This window comes from Zootoca vivipara, chromosome 16, assembly GCF_965207765.1.
Source record: "Zootoca vivipara chromosome 16, rZooViv2.hap1.1, whole genome shotgun sequence".
NCBI lineage: Eukaryota > Metazoa > Chordata > Lepidosauria > Squamata > Lacertidae > Zootoca > Zootoca vivipara.
Genome location: NC_142599.1, coordinates 1,312,937 through 1,336,182, shown reverse-complemented (window position 1 = coordinate 1,336,182; position 23,246 = coordinate 1,312,937). Strand labels below are relative to the sequence as shown.

Sequence of the window (23,246 nt, the reverse complement as noted above, 5' to 3'; positions counted from 1 at the left end):
TTCATTTTTATTTGCCCAAGTGTAGTACCTTACATTTCTCCCTGTTAAAATTCATCTTGTTTGCTTTGGCCCAGTTCTCTAACCTGTTAAGGTCATTTTGAAGTGTAATCCTGTCCTCTGGGGTATTAGCCACCCCTCCCAATTTGGTGTCATCTGCAAACTTGATCAGGATGCCCTCAAGCCCATCATCCAAGTCGTTTATAAAGATGTTGAGTAAGACTGGGCCCAAGACAGAACCCTGTGGCACCCCACTATTCACTTCTCGCCAGGATGAGGAGGAGCCATTGATGAGCACCCTTTGGGTTCGGTCAGTCAGCCAGTTACAAATCCACTGAATGGTAACATTGTCTAGCCTGCATTTTACTAGCTTCTTTACAAGAATATCATGGGGCACCTTGTCAAAGGCCTTGCAGAAATCAAGATATGCTACATCCACAGCGTTCCCTTCATCTACCAGGATTGTAATTGTGTCAAGAAATGAAATCAGATTAGTCTGACATGACTTATTTTTCAGAAACCCATGCTGAGTTTTAGTGATTACAGAGTTTCTTTCTAGGTGCTCACAGACTGTTTGCTTAAGGATCTGCTCTAGAATCTTTCCTGGTATTGATGTCAGGCTGACTGGGCGGTAATTGTTTGGGTCCTCCCTTTCCCCCTTTTTGAAAATAGGGACAACATTTGCCCTCCTCCAGTCTGCTGGGACTTTGCCTGTTCTCCAGGAATTCTCAAAGATAACTGCCAGTGGTTCTGAAATCCCCTCTGCCAGTTCAGAGTGGCTGAACACTGGTTGGCAGGCAGGGGTATGATGTCACTAGTGGCAGAAGATCCCTGCCCCCTGCCCCCAGGCTCTGCAAGCTTGTTCACAGCCAGATGTATATGTGCTGGAAGGGAGCTGCCATCCCTGGGAAGGCAGGAGGAAGGGAAAGGGATCAGCTTCCTTCCTGGACAGCTGCCAATGCCTTTGCTCCTCCCTCCTGATGCTCCAGCCTTTGGGGGGGGGGGGGCTGCTGCTGCTGTGTCAGTTCAGCGCTTGGGAGCCATCTGTCCAGAAGACCTGAGTCAGCATTGTTCTCCTTCCTGCGTCGCTCTGGGAACAAGACGGAGCAAAACTCTTTGTTTTATTACGCTTCTGTGATTTACAGCCTGGGCTTCTCTGGCCCTGCCAGGCAGTTCCTCTATGTGTTGCTTTTGGAAAGACTACCTGTTGGGTCACTGCCAAGCTGCCCATGCCAGTCAGGACCTGGGCCTGGTGGCAACTCCCCCATTTTGCTGCTGGCGCTTGATTCTTCAATTGCACATCCTGAACAAAGACAGGTCTATGTCTGTGAGTGAGAGGAAGAGAGCTTCCAGGCAATAGTCCTGTTAAATTGAAATGCCGGGAAGGCAGGGAGATCTGTGGCTGCAGCAACTGACACCTGAGCCATGTCATGAGAAGGACTAAACTGGTTGTGGGGAGGGGGCCAAGGGCAGAGCACAGTGACTTTGGCCTGTCTGTGGACCCCACCCGCTTCCTCCCTCCCTCCGCACGCTTGACATCTCTTTCAGAGTCTTAATTCTGCATCTGTACAGGAAACTTAGCATTTGGATTTCCCAGCGCTGCACCCCCTGGATGGTGAAGGTGTCTGGCTGAGGAAGCCATGTGGGTGTTTCAAGGCATTCATGGAAGAGACTGTTGTGTGTGTGTTGAGGGCCCCTGGGCAGATGCTGGTGGGCCACCTTCACGCCCTTCTTTGCTCATTTTGGAAGGGGACTGAAGCCAGTATTACTTCTCTTCCAGGCTGTTTTTTATAAAATCATAGAATTGTAGATTTGGAAGGGACGCCAAGGGCCATATAGTCCAACCCCCTGCAGTGCAAGAATCTCAACTAAAGCATCCATGGCAGGTGGCCATCCAGCCTCTGCTTAAAAACCTCCAAGGATGGAGAGTCCACCACCTCCTGAGGGTGTCCATTCTACTGTGGAGCAGCTCTTACTGTCAGAAAGTTCTGATGTTGTCGGAATCTCCTTTCTTGTAACTTGAAGCCATTGGTTCAAGTTCTGCCCTCCAGAGCAGGAGAAAACAAGCTTGTTCAATCCTCCATGTGGCATATTTGAACACTGTTGTAGCTACTTGGACCTGGTGCCCTGAGAATCAGAGGAACAATACTAAAGCCTAAAGGTTTGCTAACACTTGGAGCAGCTGGTGATGATGGCAGCTTTGGCCACAAACCTGGTCAGGGAGGGAGGGGAGGGTGTTGGGTTGAATTGTGTCTAGAGGTAATGCAGGGGCCATGTCTTCTTGTGCACCTGGGCAGCAGGTGAGGGTTCTCCCCTTGGGTGGATCTTGCAAGAGGAAATGCTTGAAGGCTGGAGCTGCAGGAGCAGCAGCATCTGCCAAAGGGCAGCAGACGTCTTCCGCAAGCTTGGATCTGTGCATCAGACAGACAGACAGACAGACAGACAGACAGACAGACAGATCATTTGCATGTCCCATGTTCTGCGGCATTAACTACTAATGGCTAAAATTTCAGTAGATGCCAATGGACTAAAGGCACACATGGCAAAAATGCCGCAGAGTGCTGGGACGTTCCCTGTCAGGTGTGACTTCTTTAGTCTGGCAATATTTCCCCCAAAAGAGGCGCTAGGTGACCTTGTTGCCCTGTTCAAGGTGGGGCGCTGCAATGGTCACTCGCATCTTCCTGATGTCTTCCCAGCGGAGTCTGCAGGTGGACACTGGGCACTTTCTCCTTCCTTGCTTGCAGCTAGCCGCCTTGCTTCTCCTTGCAAATCAGTAAGAGAAGACTCAGCAGCAGAGGAGCCTGAGAACGGTTGCTGGCTGTTACAGGATCCTGTGCAGAATCCCTTGGGGAAGGACGAGCAGAATGGATGTTGTAACCTCCATATGTTTCCAGAGCGTGGAGGAGAATTTTGAATAGACAAAACAGATCTTTTGCAATACAATAGCTTTATTGTGCAGCCTTTTGAGGAAGGGAGAGCTGAGCGAAGCTTACCTTTCTTTCCTTCAGTCCATTAGCATTGGAAACAGGCAGCACAGCTCCACAGCAACTGCAGGGAGCTTCCCCCCTGCAAGACGAGGAGAAGGAGGCCTTCTGCTCTTAGGTTTCCGTTTTGCTGCGTTCTCCTTTCAGACACTCCATGTGAATGGAGAATGTTATCCTCACCACAGTTGTGAGGGCTGAGGTTTCTGCAGCTGCTCGATTGGGGAGAAGCAATGAAGAACTGAGATGGCCACTGGGAGGATCAGAGATGCATCAAAGGCTTGTTCAGCAAAGGGAGAATGCTGTGGGCTTGCAGTTGTGCTTGCAATTCCCCTTTAATTTGCGTACTTCGTATGGCCCTCAAATCACACCCATCTCAGTAAGTCCCCCCTGTAAATTTGGGTTTACTTGATACGGGGGAATTGTGGAAAATTGGGCTCCAAATTGCTCCATGTTGGGTGGCAGGTGATTAGTTTTAGGCGTTTGGGGAGGGTGGCTCAATTGTTGCTTTCATTTCTTTTTCAACTGTGCTTGCAACTCTTTCCAGTGTGCTTAGCCTTCCGTGTAGCTTTCTTTGGATCCCTCAGATTTACACAAAACCAGAAAACTGCACAAGCAAACCACATTTTAAATTTCTATAGCAGATATTTTACAACAATCCAAGAAGTGTTTACTGCGAATTTATAACTGCCTTACTGTGTGCTTTTGCACACTTGTTTGTTTGATGGGGGAAACTACAAAAAAAAAAACCCACTCACACCTGAGGTGTAGCTGTCTCTGCCCAACTGGAAGTTCCTATTTGTGTGCCAAAGTGTGCGGGTTTGGACTACTCCAGTTCAATTTGATGTGGGGAGAAGCACAATAATAGCTAAATAGTGCTCCATTGTGGACAGGCCTTGAGAAAAATTGGAGCATGGGGTTTTTCCTGCTTTACAGTGAGGCTTCCTGGCTGTAGCCAGTGGATGGGATTCAGTATCTCTGGACATTACAGTGGTACCTCAGGTTAAGTACTTAATTGGTTCCGGAAGTCCGTACTTAACCTGAAGTGAACTTTCCCATTGAAAGTAATGGATTAATCAATTCCAGACGGGTCCGCGGAGTACTTAACTTGAAAGTACTCAACCTGAAGCGTACTTAACTGTATGACTGTACTCCTGTTTCTGGAGAAAGCTGCCTCACTTTGGACTCATCCACACTTACCTTTGCTCTGGGCTTTCCAGGTCTGTCCATGTCTGAGCAGTGTTGGGTTTTTCTCCCTAATGGAGCTTAAAACTGCATTTTACTGCTAAATCAGAGCAAACCACAATTGGGTTTTCTGCAGATGACCCCTCTGAGATGTCAGCAGGGGACTGGGTTTAATGGGCACATGGGGCGGATTTGAACGAGCCAGGTGTCGGGGAGTGGGTGCTGCTGTTGGGGTCTGCAGACCCACTTCTTTGGGGCTAAGGGAGTGAGAGGACTGGAGTGGCAATGTGTTAGTTATTTGTACCTACTCACGTGCGTGGTTCTTAGTGAACAGCCAGAGGACTCCCTCTCACCTTTGCAGAGGCAATGTAAAGGCAATGTAGGGCAGGATGCTCAACCATAGAGCCTTGGGTGGCTTCCCAGTGGGCTTCTGGGCCTCCGCCTGCCTGGCGTCTCCTCGTTCAGCAGCCCCAATTTCTAGGTCAGCCACAGCCTTGTTGCACGCATCCCAGCAGCTGCAGCAGCAGCAGCCACCTCTTGCACGCTGCATAAAGGGGGCTGGGAGGCAGAGGCGTTTGGGGTGGGGTGTTACGGTGTGGGGTGGAGGGAGGTCTCCTAAAGGAGAAGGAAGTTAGAAAGTGAGATAAAAGGTTAACATTGTTAACAAACAAACAAACAAACAAACAAATAAATAAATAAATAAATAAATAGAGGAAAGCTGTTACAGGAGAACGGGGGAGAAGTTGTTGAAGGAGCTACTGTAAGTCAAAATACTTTGAGGGGCACATGGGCATGGGAAGGGGAATGTATGAGAGAGTCAACCTTTTCCATTAAGAGCCTCTGAATGAACAAATTCTGCATAAACAGGTGAGACAAAATACCTCCAGAGCAAAATGTCTGTAGTTATGTTTGAGGAAAGCTGAGCTAGATAACTGCTTACCACAAGGAAAATGGTGTGGCAAAGAATTTAGAAATTTACAAAGATGGATCCGATGTCAGTAGAAAATGTTGGTAATTGCAGAGCTCTGATTCCACCCACCTGCCCCCATTTTGAGACTGGCGGGCCTCAGTAATTTCCATCCATCTATTTTCTTTTTTCTTTTTGGGAAGTCTGAGATCTCCTATGATAAAGCAGTTTTCCTCTCCCAAATCTGCATTTGCCCTTGGCTGGGGGCTGCCCACTCTCCATTGACGGGCATCTTGCCCTCCCTGCTTCGTGTCTGAAAGCCCAGTGCCCTTCCTTAGAGGAACCCAGCAACAGAGCATTAACGAAGAGGGGCACCTCTGGAACATATTAAGATGTGACATGCCCTTCTCCTGTGCAGCCTGTGAAATAGTTAAGTTTGATGAAGTGCTAATGAAGAATTATGGAGTTATTTGTTTGACTTTGTCACTCGGGGCTCTTCGCAAATGAGACTATTCATCTCACAGTGCAGCCAGTCGTGTTTCTTAAAGGGAATTAATTAATGCTGTTTGTCTTCCTACCCAGATCTCTGGTTCTTCTCCTTCCCAGGCCTGGTTTGCCATCATGCCAACCACCCTCCTGTTCTTTCTCAAATGGTTTCTTCTCTTCTGCAGTTTTGCTTCTGGGTGGCCACTTTTATCTGATCACCCCCACACTTCCAACTAACTCCCTTGGGTGCCTGAAAGAGCTGGCGAGGTGGGGGGGGGGTTGTTTCCTTTGGAAGGGGCCATGTGTGGGCAAGGTCTTTCCAGGGCCAGCTCCCAGCCATGAGGATGATGGCTCGGAGAGTTCTCGGGTCTCTCTCTCCTTCTCTTGCTGGCAGCAGGCTCTCTTTCTTGGCCCCTACTCACTGGCCAGTCCATCAAAGGAGGAGGCATGTAGCTTTGTTGATGGAGGCTCAAGGCTCAAGGCATAGTGGAAACTGAACCAGGGTTTTCAGACAGAGCAGAGGAAGGCAGAGTCTGCAACTGACAGGGCTGAGTGCCCTTAGGATCTAGCTGTCACAACTCCCAGCATAGGCTGTCAAGTCTTGATGCTGAAACCATTGATGATCAGGGTGATCCCCTGTTGAATGGCAGGTGTCAACTATGGTCTTTTGACTGGAAGTGAATTGGTGGCCTCTGCAGTTGCTAACTGCTGAGGTTCCCCTAGCAAATGGAGGCAAGGGCTGCCATGGTCTTCTTCATCTAGCCCCTTCTGGCCACTGAAAGCTTTCCGATGTGGTGGGCACAAACGTGAGCCCCATGGATCCCCCAGGGTCTGCCTCAGAGATGCTGTGCAAGTAGAAGAAGCTACGTTTCCTTGTTTTCTGCATGGACAAAAATGGATGTGTCATTTTCCACCAAAGGTCTGGGAGAAGCACAGGTGGGAAACATGCAGCTGTGTTCCTTGGTTGTGTGTGTGTGTGTGTGTGTGTGCAGGCATTCATATGGTGGTGCTGAGCGGCTTACCCTGCAGCAGGTGGGGCTTATTGTCTGTCCACTGAACAATGCAGGTATTTGAGGGCTGAGTAGTTGTACACAGGGTTTGGGTGTGGCATCATTTCTGGCGTTTGGAAGAAGCTCTGTCCCCCAGGCAGCTAAGAGGGGTGTGTGTGTGTGTGTGAGAGAGAGAGAGAGAGAGAGACAGAGAGACATCAATGTCTGCTTGCAGTTGCGGGCCGGGCACAGAGGTGGGGGGGGGGAGGAGGAAGGATTTCCCCTGTCTTTGAACACCCCTGATCTTTACTGTTTGGTCTATATATTTCTGCATTTTTAAAAAAATTAATTATTCTTTATTTAAACAATAATAATTTTACAAAGAGAAAAAAAGGAAATTATATCAAATTAAATACATACAAATCAAATATGTACAAAATATAAAAAGAACAAAGAAGGAATAATAATAATAGTATCATAAAAATAAAAAATAAAAAAACCCTCCACCCTGTGATGGCTTCCAGCCTTTTCTCTATTTCGGTTTCTATATCCGAAGTTCTCTGTATACCTTTTTACGTTTCCTTCCATTTTTGTTTGAGTCACTTGGGCCCTTCACCTGTCTGCTAAGAGGTTAGCGTTTTCCACATGGCCTGCCATATAATCATTAAATTTACTCCAATCTTTACCAATTTTCTGTTCTGATATTCCTTTGCTTTCTCCTATTTTTTCCATCATATTTTGATATCTTAACAATTTATTTTCTTCATTTCTACATAGATTTTCTTGCAAAATTTCTTAATTGTTTTACAGTGTCACCAAATATGTACAGTGGTGCCTCGACTTACGAATTTAATCCATTCTAAAGGCACCTTCGCAGGTCGAAAAATTCGTAAGTTGAAAGACGCCACTGGAAACGCGATTTCCCATAGGAATACATTGGAAATGGAAAAATTCGTAAGTCAAAGCAACCCTATCTAAAAATTCCTAAGTCGAAAAATCCCTATCTAAAACCGCCGCGGTTTTCTTTCGGATGTCAAGACATTTGTAAGCGCGCGGCCATTACCCCCATTCATAAGTCGAAAAATTCGGTTGTCGAGTCGTTCGTAAGTCAAGGTACCACTGTATGTACGAGCCTACCTCCTCGTGGCGCCTCCAACATGAATTGTCACTCCCTTTGTATATTTTTGCCAATTTCGCCAGGGTCAGATGCATTTTAAAAATATTTTCTCTTAAATCATAATTTGGTGTAAATTTACTATCTCTCATCCATAATTTCCCCCATTTCTCTACCAATATTGCTTTCCCCAAATCTTGTCCCCATTTTATCATGACCTCCTTTGTATCCCATCTTGTATCTCATCTTTTGTATCCCATTCTAATAATAAATCATATAAATTTTTAATATATTTATTATCCCCTCCCAATAATATTCTATCAAATTTTGAAAAACTATTTTCACATCCTATTGCCTTATCTTTCTGAAATCTTGAAACTACTACGTTCTTTCAATTTTTCCTCCATTAAATACTTGTGCCATCCGAAGGCCAGGCCCACCACTTCCAAATCTAATACATCCACATTCTTTAGTTTGATCCATTCTTTCAGCCACACTAAACCAGCTGCACCGTGATACAATTCCAAATTTGGCAGATTGAAACCTCCTCTCCCCCTTCTATCTGTAAGAATTTTATATTTGATTCTGGGTTTTTCCTCATTCCAAACAAAGTTTGCCAGATCTTTCCTCCATTCTTTAAAACACTTTGCATTTCCTAATATGGGTAGATATTGAAACAAAAAAAGCATTTTGAGGGAGGACACTCATTTTGATTACTGATATCCTTCCTAATGGAGAGAGTTTTAATTTAGACCAATTTATTAGGGTTTTTTTGTATTTCTTTCCATGTTCTCTCGTAGTTTTCCTGATACAAATCTATATTTTTTGTTGACACCAGTATTCCCAAATACTTCATTTTCTTCTTAATTTCAATACCTGTCATATCCTGTAATTGTTCTTTTTCTTTATTTTCCATATTTTTCTTCTTTTTTTTATAGTGTATTTTGAATCCAGCCAATCTTCCATATCATCATCGGCGAAAGCCCTTATCTTGTACCTCCTATTTCCAACCACAGTTCCTTTGATACCCTCTTCCTCTCTAATGTTCTTCATTAATATTTCTAGCACTATCATGAATAATATTGGGGATAAGGGGCAACCCTGCCTAGTACCTTTTTTATTTCTACATTGCCTGTAATTGTTCCATTTATTATTAATCTTGCTTTTTGATTTTGATAAATAGCTCCAATTGCTCTTTCCAATTTCTTGCCAATGTTTAAGCCTTTTAGAATTGTTTTCATAAACAACCAAGATACATTGTCGAATGCCTTTTCTGCATGTTTTCGAGGCATTCAAATATATTTATGATGTTTCTTATATTATCTTTTATTTGCCTTCCTTTTACGAATCCGGCTAGGTTATCATGAATTATGTCCTTCAATATTGTATTTAATCTTTTGGCTATCACTCCTGCGAAGATTTTATAATCGCAGTTGAGTAGAGAGATAGGTCTGTAATTTGTGGGCAGTTCCAAATCGGTATTTTGCTTTGGCAAGAGTGTTATTAATGTTTCTTTCCATGTGTCCATTTTTCCATTTATTAGGGTTTCGTTCATTACTTCTTTCAGGGGTGGTATCAATATCTCTTCCAAATTTTTATAATATTCTATGGGAATTCCATCAGGCCCTGGTGTTTTCATACCTTTTTTCATTTTTTGAATTACTTCTTTGATCTCCAATGTTGTTATTTTATCATTCAATATTTTAATTTTTTCTGCCGGTATTTCCAACAGTTTATAATTTTTTATGAATTCCTCTATCTCCTCCTCGTTTATTTCTTCTTTGTTATACAACATTGTATAATATCTTTCAAATGTTTTTATAATTTCCTTTGGTTTATCTATAATTTCCCCCTCAGATCTTAATTTATTTATTACCCTCTCGTTTTTCCGCTTTTTTAATCACCAGGCTAGAACTTTCCCAGGTTTATTTCCCCATTCAAAATTCTTATATCTCCAATATTGGAGATATTGCTCAGTTTCTCTAGATCTATCATATTTTCATATTCTGCTCTTAATATACATATTTCCTGATTAATTTCTTTCCGCTTGGTTTTATACAATATTTTTTCTTTCTTTTTTATCTCCTCTAGCAGGTTTTTTTTTTTGCTCCCTTGCTTTTTTAAGCTTTGAATTTTGTTGAATAGCCTCTTGCCATTGCTTTCCCTGCATCCCAGACTGTTCTGCATGTCTAGATGTGGTCCTCTCTGTTGATAGTTAAAGCAAAGGGGTTGGGGTTGCCTGGCAACCACAGGGAGAACTAGGAGGAGGGAGGGAGGAGCTGTAGCAGAGAGAGAAAGAGAGAGAGAAACAAGAGAAGGAGGAGGAAGGAAGGAAGGAAGGAAAGAGGGAGTCCCTGCATGGTTCAGCCACCTCCATCCCACCCACATGGAGCAGAGCTGCCCTCCTCACTTTTTCTGGGGCCACCAGGGTCTTGCTCCTATCATCCCAACTGTGGTGAAAACTGCATTTGTGAATTTCATTTCTTGCTGCTTCATGACCTTTGCATGTTCACCCCATAACGTGGCATTTCCTGGACTGAGCTTAGGATTCCTCAGGTGGGCATTGAGAACCGACTGCCCAGGCCTGGGGTCTGACCCTTTGACTGACCCAAGCTGGGCTGAAAGCCAAAGCCGCTTTCTCTGTGCATGAGGGCAGAAGATCCATGGGGTCAGGAGGAGTTTCTGCACTGGGAGTGGTTCTTGACCCACATCTTGATCAGATTAAATGTTTCCATGGCAACAGGATGTGTGCTTTCTAGGAATGGAGGAGAAGGGCAGTTATGATGGGGCGGTTGAGGGGAAGGGAAGGAGTCCTTCTAAACAATGCATTTTCTGTTCAGCATCCTAAAAATTTCAGTGAGGTAACCAAAGCCTCTTAAAAATGGGGTCACAATTAATGTGGCTCATAAAATCCATAGTCTTCTCCCCGAAGATGCCGCATTTTGGGCCTCCAATGAAAACAGAAGTTAAAATCCATTTCCTGTCAAGTGAACCGCAGGAATGAACCGGGTGCCTGGGGACTCTACCATAAATAATTCACAGGCACAACATCACATTAAACTAATGCTGCTGAGCTCAGGATACAAGCCCTCACCGGCCAGGAAATTCCAATTTTCCCACTCCAGCCTCTCTCCTTAAGCTGAGGTCCTCTCAAGGCAGGTCATGAGACTGCTGTGGTGGGAGGGAGCAGGAGGGCGCCCCTTGCCCCACGGGCCATGAAGGAGGGGCACCCCATGCCCTACTCTGTCCCTCTTGGCCCTCATTCCCCAGAACACAGCTCCACCCTGCTGGGACCCTGCAGCAGGGGGGCTGAGCCTCCCCTTGGAAGCCATGAAACTCCAACTCCCATCAGTCAGTGTGGCTGCCTGGGGGACCGCAGGGTCAGCTGCTATCCCTCAGTCCCCATGGGCAAGATTGCTGCCAGCATGGGGCTTCCCCCAGAGTGGTCCCCCCCCCAGATCATAGAATCCTAGAATGGTAGAGTTGGAAGGTATTGCAAGTGTCATCTAGTCCAATCCTCTGCAACCCAGGAATCTTTTACCCAATGTGAGGCTCAAACCCATGACCCTGAGTTTCAGAGTCTCATGCTCAACCAACTGAGCTATCCCAGCTTCTTTAGTTCTGTTCATCTCCAGCCCTTCACCAGGGTATGCTGAGGTGTGCCCAGCTGGCCTTCTCTCCCAGGGCTCCAGGCGTTGTGCGTGGGGCTCTCAGGCTGGCTTCTAGCCCATTCTTGGCTGCACCCAAAGCTCAGCTTTTCCAAGATGGCTGTATCAGATTGCTGTACCGCTTTGGGGGCCTTTTGAGTGCAGTAGCAGTAGCATGGGAAGGTCTTGTGGTGGCCTCTTGTGGCCTTGCGTTTATCTGTCCTCCTTCCTCCCGGGAGTGTAGCTCTTAGTTGGCCTCTGATCTGCTCAGAAGAGGCGGAGGTGATGCAGAAGCGTTTTACCCCAGAAAGCCTGCATATCAGGTCATCAGGATTTCCTGCAAGCACAGTGTGACTCAAGGCCAGGTCAAGGCAGCTTTGCAAGGAGAGGGAATTCAGAAAGCCAAAGACCATTGTGAACATTTCTCTTGAAAGCAGGAGATGAGACCCAGGGAGTTTATAGGATTCTGCCCTTCCTGTTTTGGCTGTGATCCTAAAATGGTCTTAGCAGAAGGGATGATCAGAAGTGGGGATCCACAAAGTCGTTTCTCTGCTCTTCGCTTTCTATGTTGTACAGTGACCCTTTCAGGGAGAGGCAGAGTTTCTCAGAGCTCTTTCTCAAATCTTTCTTTCTCTGTGTGTTTTGCATCTGTTGGGGTCATTCTGAGTGCTGCAGCAACAAAGACCTCCCCATCCTGTCCTCTTAGCTGCAGGGGACGGAGGGGACAGAGGGCTGTGCTGTGGCTGCCCCTGCCTCCTCTTCCAGGGGCATCATCAGTAGCAAGCAGGGAGGAGAATTCTCTATTGCAACAAGATTAAGCTTAATCCTGCATTAACCTATTTGATCATTTTGCAGCACAGCTGAATAAATTGCAATTAATGGCAGGCACCTGGAGCCCTGTGATAATCCTGTGTGCGAGTGAGTGTGAGAGAGTGAGCAGCCTCCCCTACAGCAGCCCTTCAAGCCCACCAGCCTGGCAGTTGGTGATAAATGCTGCTGGCGCAACTTTTATCTCCAGGCAGGGTGCTCTGCACCTCCTTGAACCAAGTGACACAACATCCCTCTAATTAGTGCTAAGCGGGGAGTTTTCCCCAGCCTCTCTTGCCCTGTCAGATGGGGAATTTTCCAGATAAGCTGACCCTCATTTTGCAAAGGCCTGTCTCTGGATTATACCCCTGAGAAAAGAGCTTTATTCTGCCTGGATAAGCAAAGTATTTTTTTCCAAAGTGATTTGCAGTCTTTTGAAGTGAGTCACCCTATCCAGAGCCCAGATAGCCTCTGTGCAGCCAGTGGGGAGCTAGAGGGAGAGGCAGCCCCTTCTCCCACTTGCCTTTAAAGCAATGTTGAAAACACAGGCTGGGCCTCACTTTTGACTTGCATGGGTAGAAAGTCATGGGTTAAAATGGACGAAGAGACTGACAGGCTGAATGTTGGAACAATTCCCTCCCAGGCTCATCCTTGGCAAGTGGAGGACCTTGAAAGCCCACCTGAGAGCCGTTCTACTGGGTTAGGTGGGTGAGGAGGAGGAGGAGGAGGAGGAGGGACCTACAGCCATTTGTCAGGATATGGTGTGTGGGGCTGCATTTAGAGGCAGCACCACCTCTGATGCTAGCAGCAAGTGACTGGGGAGGGGGTCACTTTCATGCCCCATGTGAGCATCCCACAGTAATTGGCCAGGAGGTCTGGGTGAGATGGATCCTTGGACTGAGCCTGTGGGAAGGTTCCTCTCTCTGATCTCATATAATAATCTCAGCTTCTCGTTTTTTTATATACTGTAAACTATTTTCATGCCACCCTTCAGTAAAACCTCCTGGGTAGCCTTCAAGAGAGTAATGAAATGGTAATAAATGTAAAAATAACATATGTCTAATGTTACCGTCCCTGCTTTGCAAAGATGCGGCTCCCTTTCCCTTTTTAGGGTGAGGACCAACCTGCATGGGTTTTGCAGGGTCTCCTGAACCCTGCCCCAGCAAAAAAATAACCTTGGAACTGGTGTGCTGCTCGATTCAGGTATTTCTGCCTGAGGTTTCCACTCCTCCTCAGAGTAGTTCACTTTTTCTGAATTGGAGTGTTTGTGCCCACACTGGGGCCTTTGGGCTCACCCAGGTCCCTGTTCCCAAGTGGGCCTTTATCCTTCCACAAGCGCTTTCAGGTTTATACGGGGTATTCTTCCCCCCCCTGTCCCCTCCATGCGTATGTCCGTGCCCATGCTGATGTCCGTTGTGGGCATGCACACATGGGGACTTGTTTAGCTTGGCATGCACACCTCGAAAACATTTTAAATTGTTTTTAAAATACTGTACACATTTCTTGAAATACCAGATTTGCACAAAACAGCAGTGAACAATTGGTTGAAAACACTGCAAGCTTTTGCAATTGTTTGCACGAAATGCTGCCACTTCCTTTCCCACTTCCTGTGCTTGCAAGGAGAAATTGTTAGTTTTAATTTTAATAAAGCTGTTTTGTGCAAAGAGCTGTTTTAAAAATAAAAGCACAATGAATGTGCCTTCACCAACAATGGGCCATGAAGGGCTGGCTGCATCCTTTGCTTTGCTCTGATGAGAACAAAATTAAAGCAGGGTGGGGGGGGGGCAATAGACGCACCCAGCAAAATGGTCACCACCAATGTAAAAAAGCCCCGCCCACTCCATATGCTTCAACAGCACTTTTCTATGGGATTTTCTTCTTTTATCAGATTATCCATAGATTGGGAAAATCCTGATTCAGTGGGGGAAAGTGCTGACTGCCACTTAGATGCTGAGGATGACACAAGCAATTCCAGCTCCAAAGGAGGCTGAACCCTCCAGCAGCAGCTGGGGCTTGGCTCTCCATCCTGGCCCTGATCCTCCGAGAGCCGCCTCTTCCCTCTTGGAGGGGGCGTTCCTTGTGAGCAGGTGGGCGACGGAGAAGCCAGGCCTGCCTGGGCCTTGGAGAAGCTGCCTTGTGGGCCGGCAACTCTCCGTGGGCCCAACTTGAAGAGAGCTGCTTTTACGGGAAGCGTTTGCACAACAGACATCATAGCCCTGGAAAACTACCGTAGTTAGATGCACCGTACAAATAGTGGGAACGTTTGGTTTTGCTGGGGAGATAAAATATGTTTCTTTTGTGCTGTGCCGGACGCCTCCCCCCCCCTGCCCCGCCCCGCCAGGCCCGACTCTTTCCTTTGTTCGGCTTTGTCCAGCCTGCTCCGCTCCTGATGCCGGGCTCCCCTCGGGAGCTGCTCCTGGCTGCCCTTAGCAAGCCGGCGCGAACCTTTGTAGGAGGAAGCCTCGCGCAGCGCAACCCGCAGCTCCGGGCGCGCGGGCCGAGCTTGCCAAGACGGCCTTCCCGGAGGAGGCGCTGCGAGGGGACGTGGCTGGGCCGTCCCCAGAGGGCTTGGAGCCGGCTGAGGCGAGGAGGAAAGGGTTCCCCCGCCTGGGTGCTGCTGCAGACTCCACAAAGGGAGGGCGCGCGAGGAGAGGCGAGCACTAGGGCCCAGGAGGTGCCCCGCTCGAGCTGGGGTGGAACAGGCAGGCTGCGCCGGAGCCGAGGGAAGGAAGTCATTAGTGCAGCGGAGGAGGAGGAGGAGGCGGAGGCGGAGGCGAGCGGAGAAGCAGCGCCGCGGGCTGGCCGTGGCTTGGATGTGGGGCTCCGGCAGACAGGCAGGCAGGCGCTCGTCGTCGTCGTCGTCGTCGTTCTGCGCGCAGTGCCAGGTGCCCCGCGGGGGCGCTCAATTCGTGGGGATTTATTGCGGGCCGGGCTGGGCGGAGGAGGCGGCCTCGCCCCGGCGGCGGAGGGGCTTGCATGGCCGCGGTAGGGCGGGCTGCTTCCCGGGGCAGCCGCCGCCCATCGCCCTCCGGCCTGCCTGGCCCTCTGCGGAGGATGTCGCGCCTCCCGGACTCCCCGAGCGGCCGCCCAGCGGTGCGCTCCGGCCCCCGGGCGCCGTGAGCGGCGGAGCCGGACCTGTCCCGCCCCGGAGGGCGACGCCGGCCCGCGGCAGCATGAGTGCCGCTGCCCGAGCCCTTGAGCCCCCCGCCAGCAGCGCCAGCCCCGTCCCGGCTTGATGTTCAGGAGCCCGGCTGTACAAATATGATGAAATGGCAGCCCCGGAAGAAGGTGAGCGCGCGCGGCACCGGGCAGGAGACTGGGGAGGGGGCTCATCCCGGGGGGCTTCTCCCCCCCCATGGGGAGGTGGCTAAAGCGGCAAGGGGGGCACTGCTGCCCGGACTCCGCCCTGAATCCGCACATGGCCAGGGAGGGTCCTGTCATCCGCTGGCTGGTGCTCCTTCCTTTCCAGGAAGGGAAGCCCTGGGCAGACCTGCTGGGAGACGGTGTGTGTGTGTGTGTGTGTGTGTGCTGGCACGTGCTGGTAGAGGAACGGGGGGGGAGGCGCTTTGCCACGCCACTTGTGGAGTGGATGCCCCCCTGGACCCGTCTCGGTGCCGCCTTGGTTGCTGCGCACGTGCAAGGCGGCTGCCCTTCTGTGTGCCACTGCGGTTGTGCTGGGCTGCTGCTGCTGCTTTGAGCTCACGTCTCAGCTGGCAGTAAATCTCCCTCTTTCAGGCCATTTCCTTATATGGCTGCTTTGTTGGAAGTAGAGTTTCCTAAGCTGCTCGTCCTTCTGCAGGCAGCGCCAGCCAACTGTGGCGCTGGGTGGGGAAGGGATGGCTGCTGTGGGTGATGAGGGTTCTTGGGGTTCCCAGGGTGGCTTGCTGTTTCACCTAGATAGCTCACTGCTGAGCAACAGGACCTGTCAGTCTCCCTGTGCTGCATATTGCAGCTGTGCTGGGCCATGAAGTATCGCTCTTCCTTGGTCCTCTGCTGTGCCACAGCATCTCTGCCGTCCAGCAGGAGCTGGCGCAACCAGGGCCATTGCCCATCTTTGATTCCCAGGGACTTCCTGCCTTTTGCCTCAGTGCGGGAGCTGGGAAGGGGCAGGTGGGCACAGTTTCTCACAAACATGCACACATCCTGCCTGCCTTCCCACCCATCCTCCTCTTGCAGTGCCCTCTCCACCTCTCCGGCATGTTTGTCAAAGCCTGTTTTTGTCATTCGGTGAAGCCAGCGGAGTCAAGTCCTGTGGTTTGCGCTTTGGACCTCCCTTTGGGCTGCAATTGCAGAAGCCTTGACTCAAATTGCTGAAATATTATTCTTGGCAGCTGGAAGAGGCTCTTCGAAGTGTCAGGGTTCTTTCTGCAGGATCGGTTCACCCAGGCGATGCTTAATCACAAAACCAGAGGCTGGAGTTTGTTCTTTGTGCTCACGTCTCAGCCACAATCCTCACCAGGGCTGGTTCCACCCTCTGCCGGAGAAAGATCACTTTGCTCTTGGCCTTGGCTATCAAATGTCTCCTGAATCTGCTTGGTCTGTGAGATTATGGAAAGTCTCTCTCTCCATTTGCTCAGACATAGCAGGAAAGAGCTCTCTGGCACAGCCGACTGGCAGCCCCCACTGCATTTGTGGCATGAAAGGGGCTGCCTGCTCAGCTCCAGGCTAAGAGTGGTGCCAGGATGATGCCATCTGTGATGCCAACCAATAGCACTTGACCGTCACTCCCACACCATTTGGCTCTGAGGTGAGGCTCAGTCGCTTGCCTGGTGAGCCCAAACACGGTCAGCTCTGAACTGCTCCAAAGGGCTCTCTTCTCTGCCCCACTCCTCTTGTGGGTTGCTTGCTCTCCATAGTTTTACAGGAGCCTCTTTGTTCGGGGGTGGGGGGGTGGGGAATGGCAAGGGAAGGCTGGCAGGTGGGGAGAGTGTAAATGCCCATGTGGTTCTGGTGTGGGCACCCTATGGAAAGCACGCCTCTTCTGTTTGTATTTGTATCCTGCTTCCCCCCCCACAAAACAGGGTTCCATTTATGCCACTGCCACCAATACCATACCAGGCAACATTCCTTAAAGCCAAGAATAGATGGGTACCAACCCCCTACACCCAAGATGGCCCCTGGGGAGCTGGCCTTGAAAAAGGAGTGGTCTTGTTTCAGAGTTGCCCCTCCTTGTGGTACAAGCAGCTTCTGGGGGGTTCCAGGCACAGAAGGTGTATCCTCTTTTGGCTCATCTGAACTCTTCTCAAGTGTTTCTTTCCCTTGACAGGGTCTTGCAGATCCTGGTAGGCTTTGAGATATTTAGCCAGCTCCATCCCATTCTATCGGTTTTGCTTTGGGTGTGTGTGTGTGGGGGGGGAAGAGCTCTGAATCAAGGACTAATTCAAGGAGGCTCCTGCTTGAAACCCCCCCCCCCCAACAACTATAAATAAGAAAAAGAACAGGGAGACAAATTCTTCTGCTTGGTTAGCTCAGCTAGTTAGAGTGTGGTGCTTCTAATACCCAAGAATGCAGGTTCAATCCCCATAAGGAACAGCTGCATATTCCTGCATTGCAGGGGGTTGGACAAGATGATCCTCAGGATCCCTTCATCATCTGAACACCAGAGATAATCTGTTTGGGGTTAACAGGGTGCCCCCCTCCAGGACTACAGCTCCTGTCATCCTTGACCATTAGTCATGCTTCGCTGATGCTGATGGGGATTTTGGTTGCTGGAAACCACAGGAGGGGAGAGTGCTGTCATGCTCAGATCCTGCTTGCGGGTTTTCCACAATAGGCCTCTGGTTGGCCCCTGTGAGAACAGGATCCTGGACTAGATGGGCCCCCTTAGGCCTGATCCAGCAGGCTTTTCTTATGTGATGCCCTCCATATGTTTTGGACTACATTGACTGTTTTTGTTGTTGTTTAGTCGTTTAGTCGTGTCTGACTCTTCGTGACCCCATGGACCATAGCACGCCAGGCACTCCTGTCCTGCACTGCCTCCCACAGTTTGGTCAAACTCATGTTCGTAGCTTCGAGAACACTGTCCAACCATCTCGTCCTCTGTCGTCCCCTTTTCCTAGTGCCCTCAATCTTTCCCAACATCAGGGTCTTTTCCAAGGATTCTTCTCTTCTCATGAGGTGGCCAAAGTATTGGAGTCTCAGCTTCAGGATCTGTCCTTCCAGTGAGCACTCAGGGCTGATTTCCTTAAGAATGGATAGGTTTGATCTTCTTGCAGTCCATGGGACTCTCAAGAGTCTCCTCCAGCACCATAATTCAAAAGCATCAATTCTTCGGCGATCAGCCTTCTTTATGGTCCAGCTCTCACTTCCATACATCACTACTGGGAAAACCATAGCTTTAACTATACGGACCTTTGTCGGCAAGGTGATGTCTCTGCTTTTTTAACTACATTGACTACCCTTGATCTAAACTAAAGGTTCCATAGTCAAGGCAAATAAGAGAAGAGATGGGACCATCCTTGTTTTGGGTGCCTCTTTTAAGTTGAAGAGAATTTGCCATTATATCATTAGCCGGGGATCTCAAGCCTACCCATTCTGAACAGAGGAGGGGTGCAAAAGGCTTCTGTTTGTGTGGCAGTGGCTAATATAGGCAAGTTCCCCCCATTGATTGGTGGCAGTGGATAGGAGGCACGCATATGGCTGCACCATTTGGTTTTTGATTTGGCTGCCATTTTGTGTCATGCCATGCCCCCACAGGAGCCATTGTTTAAACTTGATGCCCACGGTACTTTGGGAAAGAATGCAATTATACTTATGAACTATGTGCATTTGGGTTCCTACCTGGTTTGGGGATCAATATTTGTCTTTGCCTGCTCCAAAGCCTTGGATTACCCTGGTTGACATTCACTCATTCACGGTATTAAGCAATGGTTGACCTGCAACATCTCCAGATACTTCATAATATTCTGGAGGCAATTGGTCAAGACCTGGTGATTTGTGCTTCTTAGTTTTCTTACAGCCTGTTTAAACTAAAGAAACTAAGGATCCTAGAAACTAAGATAATCCTTAGGAAATGTAGGAGCCCCTCTTTTCCCTTCTTGAAATTCTGCTCTAGGCAGGGGAGGGGGAAGTGTCTTGTGATGGTCACAAGGGCCAGCCTGTCAGCACCCTGCACTGCTGCCCTTAGCTAAGCTTGATTTTTTTCAGGCAAGTTCTGCATCTGCCCCCAGAAGGGTTATTGATCTGGAGCTGCCTCATTGCCATAGCTGCCAAGTTATCCCTTTTTTAAGGGAAATTCCCTTATGCTGAATAGGCTTCCTCGCGAGAAAAGGGAAAACTTGGCAGCTATGCTCATTGCTCCAGCAAAGTTGACGTGTGTTTGCTCTCAGTTTTGTGAGAGAAGGAGTTGCCCAGAGTCCCCAGAGCTCACCTTGACTATATGTGGGGCCTTGTGGTGAGGTGTACAGAGTTGTGATAGTGTATTGGGACTGTCCACTGCTTTGTGTGTGGCTGCAGGAAATGGGATCTCTTGCTTGACCTCCTTCTTGTCAGGGATTGTGCAGCAGGAGGGAAAACATCTTGACTCCTCTTTGCACCACTTGTGAAACACTGCAGGCTGGAGAGTTCTGGGTTGTTTTCAAAACCTGGCTTTGAGCTGAGTTGCCAGGAGGTGGGTGGGGGCAAAGCAGGAAGAGGAGTCCTTGAGGCGGCTGGGGGGTGCTGCTGCCTCCTTTCTCCTTCCAGTCACAATCCCTCTCCCTCGCTCAGTGCCACCGCATCATTAGTGCATGCAGGTAGCATGGATGTGTGGCCCTGTTGCAAAACCCCTGTGGGTGCCACCTGCCTCTGCTTAGCATCCCCCAGGGCTCTGACTGCTCCCTCTCCTTGAAGAACACCTACATAAGAGGCTAAGAAAAATCTCGTAGCTGCAGTAGGCCAAAGGGCCCCCCTCTAGTCCTGTTCTCATAAAGCCAACCAGGTGCCTATTATGGGAAGCCTGCAAGAAGGGTGCCTATTATGGGAAGCCTGCCTCCTTCTTTTTGGGTGCAGCGATACGTCTTCCTTGGTGGGTCCAGGCCATCCCTGGGGCTCCCCATTTGTTCTCAGGGAAACGGTTGTGTGAAGTTGTGGCATAGACAATGCTTGGTATGGGCGTGGATACTGCTCTCCATCTCCCCTCATTCGCAGCCAGCATAGACAACGCTCATAGCAGCAGTCAAAGGATCTCAGGAGGCCACCCTTTTGACTGCTTTCCGCTTTCTGTGAAGTTGAGGCTTGGTTAGGCTGCCTCACCTTTCTGCAAGGCCCAAGATCTCCCAGCCTGGTTTGTGCTTTGAAAATCTCTGGATAGTTAGGTTAACAGAAAAGCCAGCTGCTCTTGTGGGCAGCAATGCTGAGAAGAGGTCAAGCGAATTTGTTTCTGGATCTGTTGCCTTGTAGTATATTGGAAACTGAATCCTGCAAATGGCTGTGGCTCCCTGAGTGTTGTGGGGGTTTCATAGTGGAGGCGCTGAGGCACCCCCTGCTCTGCTTCCCTGCGACTGGCATGGCGGAGGGGGGGGACTTTCTTTGGGCTTCTTTGTCTGGCTGAACAGGCTGCTCTTCGTTTGTTCCTGTCAGCTGCTGGGGGGGGGCCTTTGGGGTTTACAAAAAGCCAAATAAGGGGAGGGAGATAGGATTGGGGGCTGAAGGAAAGTCAAGTCTATGTGCAAATGATGAGCCCTGAGAGGGGAGGAGGGTTTGGGACCCATGAAGGCTGCTGCTGCTGGTCTTGCACTTGGAGGCTCCACATCTAGGTAGGCAATGGAGTCTGGTGCGGGGAGAGTTTCTTCTGACAGGTCTTTGTTCTGTGCCTCCAGAATAAACTGAGCTTTCATTGCCTACCTGAGAACAGGAGGGGGTCTGAGTTTTGCTTTGTTCTGACTGTGGAGCTTCCCACTGTCCCTGCTTTTGCCCCTGTTCTGGATTCTGAGGAACAAATCCTGGCTACTGCCCCACCTGTTCCACTCCCTGTTTGCCCCCTCCCCTTCATTTGGGGCTTAATTTTCAAAGCACTTGGCATCCTTATGATTTTGTCCCAGGCTTGAGGATGATGGTGGTGATTCAAAAAGGCTTCCTCTACCTTGTTTAAACGTCATGTTGACATTGGCTCTAAGAAGTGAGAAGTGGCCTTACGACTGACACAAATACCAGCCAATCAACACTCTGCAAAGCCACCTTCAGAAGTTGCCACATGTGGCACAGCTGTGATGAGGCTCAGGGCTGAAATCTGATGGGATGCCTTCTGGCCAGCAGGAGGAACTGAGGCAGCACCCTTCTGTCTTTGCGAAGCCTCCTCCGATTTGGGGGCAAGCACTGCTGTTGCTCCTTAAGGAGAAAAGGTGTGCGTTGGAGGTGGGGAGACCTCTCCTGGATGGGCCTTTGGACAGCAGTTCTGCTCCCTTGGAGGAGCAAGTTCTTGCTTTCTTTGTGGGGAGAGCAGAATTGGGCACGTCCTCCCCCCTTGCTCTGAGACCTTGGCTCTTTTTGTGGGGGCCACAGGGTGGAACTGCTGGGTTAGAGTGAGGTTTATTTTAATTTATTTCATAAAATTTATATACTACTTGATTATAAAGGAAGACCTTGGAAGGGTTTCCAAAGCAGTTGAGGGGTGCTCTCACAGCTGAAGGAGCTCTCTGGCACAGACTTTGTTAGAGGTGCACAGAGGTTTGTTTGGCTCAGTTTTGCTGGCCAGCCTTCATCCTTCCTCTTTCCCACTTTTCGTTTCCCCTGGGGTGTGGGGTGCTTTTAGGAGAGGCTCCAAAGGGCCGTGTTAGGCTCTAGGCTAGGGTAGGAGTCTGCTTCCATTCTAGTCCTTAAACACCATGTTTGTTCTGGGTTAGGAGTCTAGCTCACCACTGGTTCTGTGCCACTGGAGCCACCACTGAAAATCCCTTTTCTGGGGGCCCAGACATTTTAACTGAAGATGGACCATAGAAGTGTAGAGTTGGAAGGGACCCCAAGGATGACTTAGTTCAGGCATAGGCAAACTCTGGCCCTCCAGATGTTTGGGACTACAATTCCCATCATCCCTAGCTAACAGGACCAGTGGTCAGGGATGATGGGAATTGTAGTCTGGAGGGCCAGAGTTTGCCTATGTCTGACCTAGTTCAACCTACTGCAATGCAGGAATCTCAACGCTTGTGGTCTTGTGACAAGCACACCCAGGGAAAGGATTTTAAACCTTTTTATAATGTGCCTTATTAATCTGCCACAGTCTACTAAGACCCCTTGATCCTTTTCACATGAACTCCTGCCTAAGTGCAGAACCTAATCCCCCCCCCTACTGAAATTCATTTGTTAGTTTTGGTCCAGTTTTCCAATCTGTTAAGGTCATCTTGAATCCCGATTCTGTCTTCTGTGGCATTGGCTACCACTCCCAGTTCAGTGCCATGTACAAATTTGATGAGCATCCCCTCAATTCCTTTGTGCAAGTCATTTATAAAGATGTTGAACAGCAACAGGCCCAGGACAGAACCCTGGGGCACCCCACTTGTCCCTTTTTTCCAGGATGATGAGAACCCATTAATGAGTTCTCTTTGGGTTCAGTCAGTCAACCAGCTACAAAGCCACCTAACAGTTCCCTTGTCCAGCTCACATTTTACCAACTTCTCCACAAGAATATCACGAGGGACTTTGTCAGAAGCCTTATTGAAATTAAGATACAATACACCCACAGCACCCCCCTGATCCACCAAACTTGTAGCTATTGAAAAAAGAAATAAGATAAGATATCTTTATTGTCATTGTCCCCTTGCGGGAACAACGAAATTACTCGGTTGCTACATCCACTCAGATAAAGCATTCCACATAATCCAAAATTACAAAAACCTAATTAAAAACAGTAAATATAATACAAAATAACAAGTAAAATAAGATGACTTCAAAGTCCAGGCTTTCCATTTAAGGCCAAAATTGCTCTAGAGAAGAAACTGTTCCTGAGACGGCTCGTTCTTGCCTGCATTGTTCTATATCTCTGTCCCGATGGCAGGAGCTGAAAGAAATGGTGACCCGGGTGCGTTGGATCTCTTGATATATCTAGTGCTTTTCTATGGCACCTGGTGGTGTAAATTTGTTCTAAGGTGGTGAGTGAGATTTGTCTGGCATGACTTGCTTTGGAGAAACCCATGCTGGGTGTTAATAACCACAACATCC

The 23,246-nt window shown here is 48.9% G+C and overlaps 1 protein-coding gene across 5 annotated transcripts in view; it reads left to right on the top strand.

Moving 5' to 3' along the window:
- TTC28 (tetratricopeptide repeat domain 28) overlaps nt 1-23,246 on the top strand; it is a 123,621-nt gene that overhangs the window by 30,815 nt on the left and 69,560 nt on the right. The window contains exon 1 of one of the 5 annotated variants that reach the window (XM_035099247.3): nt 14,856-15,401. The exons of the other annotated variants lie outside the window; for them this stretch is intronic. Within the exon in view, the coding sequence (XP_034955138.2) occupies nt 15,375-15,401 (27 nt within the window). The 5' untranslated portion in view covers nt 14,856-15,374. Of the gene's footprint in view, nt 1-14,855; nt 15,402-23,246 lie in introns of those variants that run through there. 5 annotated transcript variants of the gene reach the window in all.